This window comes from Heterodontus francisci, chromosome 18 (genome assembly GCF_036365525.1).
Source record: "Heterodontus francisci isolate sHetFra1 chromosome 18, sHetFra1.hap1, whole genome shotgun sequence".
In the NCBI taxonomy this organism is placed as follows: domain Eukaryota; kingdom Metazoa; phylum Chordata; class Chondrichthyes; order Heterodontiformes; family Heterodontidae; genus Heterodontus; species Heterodontus francisci.
This window is the reverse complement of record NC_090388.1, coordinates 60,324,139-60,335,564: the sequence shown is the minus strand read 5'-3', so window position 1 is coordinate 60,335,564 and position 11,426 is coordinate 60,324,139. Positions and strand designations below refer to the sequence as shown.

At 43.0% G+C, this 11,426-nt stretch overlaps 1 protein-coding gene across 2 annotated transcripts in view; it reads left to right on the top strand.

The window, feature by feature from the left end:
* The first annotated feature begins 2,140 nt into the window (after positions 1–2,140).
* Positions 2,141–11,426, top strand: part of bicd1a (bicaudal D homolog 1a) — a 298,487-nt gene continuing 289,201 nt past the window's right edge. For both annotated transcript variants that reach the window (XM_068050823.1, XM_068050822.1), the window contains exon 1: positions 2,141–2,363. In XM_068050823.1, coding sequence (XP_067906924.1) covers positions 2,142–2,363 — 222 coding nt within the window. In that variant the 5' untranslated portion in view covers position 2,141. The remainder of the gene's footprint in view (positions 2,364–11,426) is intronic.

Here is an 11,426-nt window from a genome sequence, read left to right as displayed (position 1 = left end):
AATGAAGTGAGGCACCCTGGAGTGCCATGGACTGTATTTAACCTAATTGATCTGTTCTACACTATGTGAACTGCCACATTTGAAATGTACTGTAAATTAGCTTTACAAATTTTATGAATAAAATATATTTTGGGGAAAAAAAATTAACCTCTAGCAAAATGATGTCATTGGGCTCTAACTCTGGGGAATTGGGCTCTAACATTGGGTGTAATTGGGCTCTAACACTGGGGATAATTGGCCTCAAGCACTGGATACATCTCTTTTGAAAACCCATAATTACATAAAGGGAGTGACTAAGTGCCCCTATCGAAGGGGCACCACTAATGTATGGTAACAAAAGAAAAAGAAAAACTTTGAAGGCGACTTAACTCAAATTAAAAGGAATCAAATTAAATTAACAGTCTCAGGGGTAATGATGCACTCCAGTCCCCCCAGATGCCCACTGGTTGCGGAAGGCCTCAAGCTAAGGGGAGATGGTGACATAGTGGTAATATCACTGGACTAGAAATCTAGAGGCCCAGGTTAAGGCTATGGGGACATGGATTCAAATTTCACCATGGTAGCTGGTGGAATTTCAATTCAATTAGTTAATAAAAATCTGGAATTGAAATCTAGTCTCAGTAATGGTGCCATGAAACAAACATTGATTGCTGTAAAAACCCATCTGGTCCTTTAAGGAAGGAAATCTGCTGTCTTGACCTGGTCTGGCCTACATGTACTCCAGATCTACAGAAATGTGGTTGACTCTTAACTGCCCTCTGAAATGGCCTAGCAAGCCACTCAGTTTTACCAAATTGCTACAGAAAAGTCAATGGATTGCAGTGGTTCAAGAAGATAGCTCACCACAACATTCTCAAGGGCAATTAGGGATGGGCAACAAATGCTGGCCTTGCATCCCATGAAAGAATAAAAAAGGAGACTACGTGCTCTCTTTCCAAGGACACCTGGGTGCAGACATAGCTGCTGAAGAGGGGCAGGCATTCTGGCCAAACGACCCCCTTGACTGCCCACAGCATTGGACATAATGAGTTTTCCCTAGGACACTAGGCTGTGGGTGGAATGACTTTTTGTTGGGATATTGTTCATCAATTCTAGGTCTAGTGGAGTTGGTTCTAGGCTCCAGCTGTCCATGTGATATTTATATCCTAGAATACCAAGTTTGTGTTCTAGGTTAAATATGTCTATCCTGAGATACTGAACAGGAGCCATAGAGATAATGGATTAAACACTAAACTAATGGGTTTGCCTTGGGACTTTAGGCTACACCTCTATATGGGATGGGTTTAGCCTGTGATAATGGGGTCTAGGATACTGATTTAACCAGGGATATTTGGTCTTAAGACTTCTGATAAGATTATTTTGCATTAACCGCACATGCAGTGTTTATCCTTGGGCATGAATATGCAATTCATGTCTGATGGGATTCCCTTGTATATTAAACTCCACATTGTATATGGGATTGACTCTTGGGTATTTGAGCCCCAGACCTTTGGCTTTGTCCCAGGATGTTGGAGCTCTAGCTCTATTTTAATAGGTTTATTCCAGGATTATGGAGATCTCTGAGCGATTGGATTATCCAGGGAGAGGAAATTCCAGCTCTACCAGTGATAGGATTATCCTCAAACACTAACTGTTGTTGGTTACGGGGATAATCTCGATTATGGAGCTCCAGCTCGATGTCATGAATTTATTCTGGGAGGCTGAGCTCCATTCTTGTTAATAACGTGGTGATCCAGAAAGGTTGAGCTCTAATTTTCTGTGCAATCATGGGCTTAGTCAGAAATGTTGACCTCTGTTGTGTTTAGAGGGACTTTATATCCTGGGATGCTCCTGCTGCCTTTGCAATGGGGTTATTCTGATGCTGTTGACGTCATATGGCAGAGGGAGGTTCAGGGCTGTGTTACATTGGAGATGGCGGCTCGCTTCAGATCAGGAAAGGTGCATCTCTGTTGACCAGACAGCCAAGAAATGGAGGCAAGATGAGGAGAGGTGCAATGCTCCCGATGCAGCGGCCGTGAATCAGCTGCAACTCCTCATTCCCATTCTGAGCGTGTTTACAGCTGCGACCGAGCCGGCCTGCCACCCCCCCCCCCCCCTCTGCAGGTGCACTCTCGCCAGGACTCTTCCATTCAGCTAGGGCCATGGCCGCAGAAGGTGAGCTGATGCAGATGCAGAATATGGAGCATTACAAAGCTGAGATCGAGAGACTTGCTAAGGAGCTAACGGAAACGACCCACGAGAAAATCCAAGCTGCAGAATATGGGCTGGTGGTTCTGGAGGAGAAGCAGTCGCTGAAACAGCAATACGACGAGCTGGAAAGCGCCTACGAGACGGTCAAACATGAGCTGGAACAGCTGAAAGAGGTGGGTAGGGAGGGAGGGAGCTTGGAGAAACGCCCAGTCCCTAGCAGACCAGGGTGGCTGCATAGTGTGGGGCTTCTCTCACTGTCTCCCAAACAGCTCACCTTGTGTGGGTCACAGCGATGGCTGGAGAGAGATTCAATGTCAGGAGTACATCTAATCTCTTCTCCCATCCCACTATCCGTGTTTGCAGACCAGCAGTTTAGCAGCTAGTTAAATATACAACCAGTGTGTTAATGCGGAAACATGTTCTGTTGCAAACCCCCTTCAGTTCAGACGGGTAACGGACCCTCGATGTGCCTCAGAGAGACAGTGAAGCTGATCTCGGTGACACATAGATTTAGATTGTGAGACTGCGACCCTTAAATAAGAGGATTCTCGTATATCATCCTGTGCTGTGGGGTTATTATGAAATACCATCCGGTGTTATACCATTATTACGTAGAGACACGGGATAGTATATATCAGCAATATGACCGAGTCAATGCTTAGTGTTTTTAAATTATGGCTTTCGGATTGTAAACGTGACTCAAAACAAAACAGAAGTATTTTCTGGGCATCAGAATCGATGCATTGCTCGTTACAACGACCGCCTCCAGATTCCAAATCTCCAGCCCTGCAGAAATGCAGTAAGAGGAGGCTGGGGGGTTAGGAACAGTGTTTGCACATTGAGAGAGAGCATCGCTCCTTCACTGTTGGAGGAGGAGCAGGATTACTCCTTGCTGAGCAATGGGGAAGCTGTTGTAGCGAACGGTCTCTGCAAGAAGCGATGCTTTTAACTAACGTCGAATCTCTGCCTGAAGACGTGCCGATGATTTGGGGAAATAAAAATCTCGGTGTTGATGCGGCCAATCTCCTGGGCAAGCTGCCACCTATCGCATCACTTCCCTTAGTGGCGTGGGGAGGGTGTGAGGGGAGTCAGATAATGCTGGCACAGACCATTGAAACAAGAATGGTCCCACCAGGCGAGCAGATGCGATTTCCGCAGCTAACCCCTCCCTCAACTTGTTCACACAGATAACAGGCAACAAACAGCATGAAGAGGGTAATTTCTGCTTAAAATCTGCCACTCAACATATGACTCTTGAATCTTCGTCAGCTGTTGACTTAATCCCAATTGGCCAGAGCATCTATGATATGGATTCATAGCTGGTTTGCTGCGCAGAATAATTGATAACTGGGAATACTGGAAAGCTAGAATTGAATGAAAAGGTTCTGATGACAAAAGTGAAACCAGAGTGGGTTCTAGCTATCAGCTAACCCCTGGAATTGATTACTCCTGAAATTCCCCTTTGCTATTTATAATAACCCCATGTTACCTCTTTACTGCTGTGGCATTTCTTTGCCGATGTCAGCTTTTAATGCATGGTGCCCTTGATGCCTGATGTTTATATTGAGAATGAATAATCTGCAGTTGATTAACAAAATAATTCTACATCCAGTTTATCTTCTGTATTTAATGTAAATGTCAGATAACAACTGTATTGCAATATTTGCAAGGTGTTGATTGAAACTTTTATTGGCATGTGTGTAAGTACTGAAATAATTAGTATACTAATTATGCAGTTGTGTTATTTCTAGGCAACTGGATAACTAACTGCAGACATTATGTGTGTGTTGGGAATGTCTTTCAAAATGTACATGTGCTTAACAAACAGATCATTGCGTTTATCAGTGTTTACAGGAGAGGGAAAAGGGGTAGAGCCATTTAATGATGGCAAAATAAGCTATTTGTGGCTGTAGCTCATGAGTGTTATGTTTGTTACACCTGTGAAGCAACTTTACCCGACCTTAGTACACTGTCATTGGTGCAGTATCCTAATTGAATGACATCTTGCCAGCTCTTGGTCAGTTGCTAGATTAGATCTGCATAGCACACGAATATTCCATTTGGGATGGGCAAAGAGAAATTAAATCTAGAAGGAGTGGTGAGGTCTCACCAAACAAGGGCTTTCCTGCTGTCAGCCAGTCTTGATGGTAGCACATAGAAATTCTTAACCCAAACAAGCTGAAAAGGGAAGTGTGGCGGCAAAAGGCATCAAAGGGGTCAGGGGTCACGTAGTAAAGACCTTGAGGGGATCAACATTAAGTGGAAATTGGTCAAATAATGCAAAACTGATTTTGCTAATTTCAGTGCATGTTTACAACCTGGCAGTGATATTATCGTGCGATATAGCAAGTGTAGGTAATAAAAGGCAGTCATGCGTCACGAGTGGCTTGATGGATAAATGCGCCATTTGTTATGGAACTGAACCATACAGACCAGGAAGGTTCAGGAGGGTTTCGTCCCTTACCTACGTAGTTAGCTGATCCTGGTCAAGGTGAAAATTGAACTGCTGAAATTGGCCTCAGTGCCCCTGGCTAAAGAGTGAGGGAAGAAATTAGCCAGGGTCCCTGAGGCTGATAATTGCAGCTCGAAGAACTTCAGCTCAGAGTTGATGATCTGGAGTCCGAGATTTGGACACTGTGATGCATCAGGGAGGGAGAAAGTTACCTGGACACTTTGTTCCAGGAGGCAGTCACATCCCTTAGGCTAGGTTCTTCAGATTTGGTCCGTTCTCAGAGACAGGAGGGTGTGACCAAGAGTGAGGCACGTATGGGGATCCAGAAGGTAGCAATGGAGGAGCCTCAGCCCTTGCACTTGTCTAGCAGGTTTGAGGTTCTTGCAGCTTGTGTGGACGAGAGCAGGGATTGCAGGGAAGATGAGCAAACTGAGCACAACACTGTGGTGCAGGGGGCCATTCAAGTGGGGGGAAGCAAAAAGTAATGTATTATTAGTAGTAAACAGCATAGTTAGGGGGATAGATACTGTTCTCTGCAGCCGAGAGCGTGAGTCCCAAAGGCTGTGTTGCCTGCAAGGTGCCAGGGTTAAGGACATCTCCTCGGGGCTGGAGAAGAACTTGGAATGGGAGGGGAAGGATCCAGTTGTTGTGGTCCATGTGGGTACCAACAACATGGGTAGGACTAAGAAAGAGGTTGTATGAGCAGCTAGGGGCTAAATTTAAAATGCAAAACCATAAACATAATAATCTCTGGAAAACTACCTGAACCACGAGCAAATTGGCATAGGATAAATAAGATCAGAGAGTTGAATGTGTGACTCAAATATTGGTGTGGCAGAAGTGAGTTTCGATTCTTGGGGCACTGGTACCAGTACTGGGGGAAGAGGGAGCGGTACCATTGGGATGACCACGCTGGAACCAGTCCTGGTGAATCGTATAACTGAGGCTGTAGAGAGGGCTTTAAACTAAATAGTGGGGGAAGGGTTCAGGTGAGGGGAAATTTAGTAAGTTAATGAGAAAGGTCAAGGTGGTAGTGCAGGGTAGCGATACGGGTAATGACCAGAGTGTGGCAGGAAGGGACAGAGTGTACAAAGATAAGAGTGCACCAACAAATAGGGTCAAACTAGGGGAAAAAATGGTACAAAGACAGAATTTAAGGCTCTTTATCTGAATGCATGCAGCATTCGTAACAAGATGGATGAATTGATACCCATTTATTTCTATTTGTGCTCTGATACGATAGCCATTACAGAGATATAGTTGCAGAATGACCACGGCTGGGAACTAAATATTCAAGGGTATTTGACATTTAATAAGGATAGGAAGAAAGGAAAAAGAGGTGGGGAGCTCTGTTAATAAAGGATGAGATCAGTACAAAAGTGAGAAATGATCTTGGCTCAGAAAATCAAGATGTATAATCAGTTTGTGTGGAGATAAGAGCTGGCGGGCAGCCATAAAGACAGGGCTAAATTGTGGCGAGTCGAAGAGACTTAGTAGTTGGCAGGAAAAAAGACAGAGGCGCAAGGGGAGAGCCAACTGTGCAACAGCCCCGACAAACAAATTTCTCTGCAGCACCTGTGGAAGAGCCTGTCACTCCAGAATTGGCCTTTATAGCCACTCCAGGCGCTGCTTCACAAACCACTGACCACCTCCAGGCGCGTATCCATTGTCTCTCGAGATAAGGAGGCCCAAAAGAAGAAAAGGAGATAAGAAATAGCAAAGGAAAGAAGTCACTGGTAGGAATAAGTTATAGTGTTAATTGTGTTTCAGTTGTTTAATTATATGCAGGTGGACGGTGTTAACTGGGGTCTTCAGCACTTATAAGGAGACTCTTACTGAGACTGGTGGAAGGTTTGAGTGAGGAGTTACATGTTTAATCCTTTTACTCAGTACAGTAAATGTGAAACTGATTAAAGATAGGCTACAGCATTATCCTTCCATAACAAGCTTTCTGGAATTTAACATGTTCACAGAGGATGGCTGCCTAAAGCTGAAGATTGGAAACTAGGATTTTTTTTTACATCGAATACTACAATCCCACTGGCTAGTGTGGAAAATATGGCAGAAAGCAAGTGTAAATTGCCAGAGTATGATTACCCTCTGATGTTCTGAGTCTGAACCATATGACCAGTGGAAGGATGATTTGGATATGCGGGCACGGGTTATGTCCCTACCAAAGAGGAAAAGATATGGCCTTGGCGTTGTCAGTTGCTACCAAAAGTAAAATTAGAAGTGAAGTGTATTGCGAACTGGATGCTCATCAGTTAGATACTGATGAAGGTTTGGATCTTCTGTTATAACTCTTGGATGAAATTTACAAGATGACCTATTGAATGTGTGTGAGGCATGATCAGACTTTGATAGATTTCGGAAAACAGATGCTGATGAAATGGACGAATATATCATGGACTTTTATAGACTGTAAAGAAGATTGAGGAAGTTCAATTTGGAGATCACTGATTCAGTGTTAGTATTTAAATTGCTAGATTATACCACTGTGTCGCATACGGACAGACTCTTGGTTCTAACTGGGGTTCTGTTCTTGAAAAAAGACTCCCTGTTAGATCAAATGTCTGCTGCCTTAAAGGAATTCCTGGGGAAACAGCCATTTCCTGCAACCCTTGTAGAACAAGCGGGGCATTCTGAAGTGACACAAAGATTGGAGGACTCAATGTTTACTGGATTTCAAAATGGTCCAGATACTGGAAGCAGGCATAAGTACTATGGAAGAGCTGAAGACAGGAGGAATGAGGATGAAAGCACCTTTAGCAATTCTGACTGTTACAGTGGAAGACAGAATTGGAACAGCAATCACAGGCGAAAGAATCCCAGGAATGTCCAAGGAACAGTGAATAGGTGCTGCAGGTGTGACTTGAAGTATCATTATGTAATGAACTGCCCAAAGCTGAGGGGCAGAGTCCTTGAAATAACATATGACACAAAGAATTCTGAGGCAGAAGAGAAATATACTGATGAATCTGAATGAATTGTACTCGTCACAAGCTGTTTTAGTCCTGTGGTGAATGTGTTAGTTTTGGATTCATTCTACTGTGCTTGTACGCGGAACTGATTGGTTACATTGTTATTTGGATTCACTCAGTAGTGAGGATCGACGCAAGGTTAAGGAGTATAAAAGTACTACCAGCTTTAGGTTTGGGATGACAACACATTGAAGTCACTGAAGAGAATAGTAATTCCATGTAAAATAGCTGGAGTAAGCCACTTTATCAGTACTGATGTAGTCTCCAGTAAGATACTTACACCTTTGAGTAAGCCTTCAATGAAAAAGGCACAAATGAAACTTGATATGGAGATTGATAAGGCAGTTGTTTTTGGGAAGCCAGTGAATTTGCAGTTTACCCAGTCAGGGCATTATTGTATCCCCTTAATAAAACCTGATGTTTTTAGTCAAAGTGTTAAAGAAGTATTGATGGCATCAGGTGTTACGAATCAGAGAGATAAAAGGCAAATTGTCTTAAAGTTGCACAGGCAATTTGCTCGCCCTTATTGTCAGAGATTAAAAACCCCTACTAAAAGATGCAGGTGTGATTGGAGAGTATACGAGGATAATAGAAGAGATTAGTGAAAAGGTTGAGATTTGTAAAAAAGTACTGGAGGACACCATCACATCCTATTGTCAGCCTTCCATTGGCACATGATTTTAACGAGGTAGTTGCCATGGATTTAAAGGTGTTGGACAAAGACAAGAATATTTTCATTCTAAATTTTGTAGACCTAGCAACTAGATTTAGTCTTTCTACAATAATAAATAGCAAGGACAAAAGGGTGATTTATAGATAAAATCAGGGAGAAATGGATAGGGACTGGACTTGGAGCATGAGCTAAGTTTCTGACTGATAATGGAGGGGAATTTGCCAATGACGTTTTCACACGCATGAACGCATGAACATTATGGTTATGAATACTACAGCTGAAATTCCTTTCAACAGTGGGCTTTGTGAAAGGCTGTATAAAACCTTAGTTGACCAATCAAACTGCAAGTTGACATCTGCCTTGGCATGGGCAAAGAATTCGCTTCAGATGTTTGGAGGATTGAGTCCCTATCAATTGGTCTATAGGCGGAATCCCAAATTGCCTTCTGTTCTGTGTGACAGTCCTCTTGCTCTGGAAGGTACTACAATTAGTTCCATTTTTTCTGCACATTTGAATGCGTCATCTGAGGAGGAATTTAATTCTGTAGATTTGGTGTATTATAAAAGAGAGTGTCATAGGGAATGGAAGGGCCCTGGTATGGTAATAGGTCATGGTGGTAAGACAGTAGTTATCATGCATGGAAATCGAACTGTTAAGGCTCATTCCCCAGGAATATTCGGGGTTAATTACAAAATCTCAGAATCTGAGCAGCTGATGGAGGGAAATGAGGCACCTTGTACCTCAAATGATCACGTGTTTTGTGATGAAGGTTCCTGAGGAACAGAATGAGGTAGATCAAGGGTTGGATAGTAATGTGAGCGGTCACGATGTTCAAGGAAGAAGTATCGCATCCAAAGAACAGTTGCCCCGAGTAGGTACTCGGGGAACATATATTCTTGAGGGGTATAATTAAATGGAGGGGATGCCACAATTGTGGGATGTGCAGGAAATTCTACTGACAAGTTTAAATATTGGTTGAATGTTCAGGATGATGGACAAGAAGCAAGGTCCAGGGACTGGCAAAGTGGTGTGAAAGAGTGGAGAGTAAGAAAGCACAGTGCAAGTTCTAATAGTGGGTCTGGAAGTGACTCTTGCATTAGGAAATGATCCCTTACTGGAGAAAGAGCCTCCAGTAGCGCGTGCGAGAGATCTTATAGCAGTAGTCCTGGGATACTTCTTTGTGCTAATAGAGGCCATAGTTTGAACAGATTCCACAATGGAATGAAGGCTAGAGAGCAGTCTCAGAATAGAACTAGAATCAGAAGTCCTCATGACAGTGAGGTTTTCATGGCTACCAATACATTTGAAGATAAACTAATAAGAGAAGCGAAACATAAGGAATTACAGAGTTGGGGAGAGTTTGGTGTTTATTCAGAGGTACCAGATAGGGGACAGCCAGCCTTGTCACATAGATAGATTTGTACTGAAAAAGTCCTTCCTGATGGCACTTAAAAGTGTAGTGAACATCCTACATGTAAATGGGAAATATTAATTTCGCGATTGGAACTTTGCCTTAGATTTTTGCTGGAAATTCTGACAAATAACTAACTTTTTTTAAAATGAGTAACCTGGCAGCCAAGATGGCCATGGAAATTTGCATTTGAAACACCAAAGGATTAGACGGGAGGCAACATGACTGATTCAACCTATCTAGAACAATGGGGTGCGCTCTGATTATATTACCTGAAACGGCTTTGTCAACATGGTCGTCAAGAGCCATCGACACCCATTGACTTTGAAAGGGCCAACTCCCTCCAAGTGTGACTGCACAGCTTAAGGTGTGGCGCCTTGAATCTCAGAAGATTCTAGAAGGGCTTCATTAACCCAACAGAGGTTTTGGAATGTCATGTGACTACTGTGCCATTTTGGGGAGACTGTGAGTTTTGTGAGTTAAAAAGGAGAACAGTAACTGTAAGCCATCAAAGGAGAACTCCCTCTCTCCAGTAGAGAGCCAGAGAATCCTTGGCTGCATCTGCTAATGCCTCAAACCTGCAGACCAGCACAGCCAGCAACTAGGGGACAAGGATCAAACCTCCTCTTCTGCCTTCCAGAGCCTATAGAAACAAGCCTGCAACTGTGCACGTAACCCAGCGAGGATTTCAGGACTACAATTTCAACTAAGAACTCTGGGACTGCTGAACTGTATTTAAATTCTATTTATTTCAGACTCTACTCCAACCACCTAACTCTGTTTCCCTCTGTAATCTGTGTGTGTGTGTGTATGTGCGTCGTGTGAATGTGAGTGTGGATGCGTAGCATATTTTAGTAATTTTAATCAGTTTAGAGTGATAAGGATAATAAATTTACCGCTTTCTTGGTTAAACTCAAGAAAACCTGTCTGCTTAGGTCTTTGGCAATTATATTAGAGGAACAGAAGCAAGCGCTCACTGAGGTGATAAGTTCAATCACTGTGTTTGGGGGAAAAAAAGGATAAACCCTGTTGTGGTCAAACCAGAGAAGGGGCAAAAGAGGAGCGTGAGACCCCCTCTTCACCTGGTTGTAACACAAGGCTAAAACGAGGCTAGTTGCAAGAGGTTTTGATGAGTGACTCGGTGATGTCGAAGTTGGTGTGGGCTTTCCCACAGCTGAAAAAGTAATCTTGAAAATCTTTTTAGCTCTTTTGGCCACATATTCATGGTAGTGTATCCCTTGACATAAAAACTGCATTTCTATAGGGTGATACTTCTCAAGGAGAAGTGCTTCTGAAACTACCTAAAGAGTCAACAGATGCAGAAGGAAAACTATGGAAACTGAGCAAATGCCTAAATGATGCTTCCAGGGTGTGGTATTTCTCGATGAGATCTGTTTTGTTGAAAATTGGTTATGTTCAACTAAAAGCAGATCCTGCAATGTTTTATTGGTATCATAAAGGGAAACTGTCAGGATGCATGTTGATGATTTTTTAAGGGGTAGTACTGCAGATTTTGAGAAATGTTATTAATATGATTAGGGCAGAATTTAATATAGGGAGTGGGGCCTTTACATAGATTGGTTTAGATATTAAGCAGAATAAGTCTGGAATCAACAATCAACAATCCTATTGAGAGTGTTACTCCCATTCTGGTTAATCGTGCTAGCTCATCGCAGAAAGATGATGTAGCCAAAGCGGAAACTGACCAGTTGCAAAGCT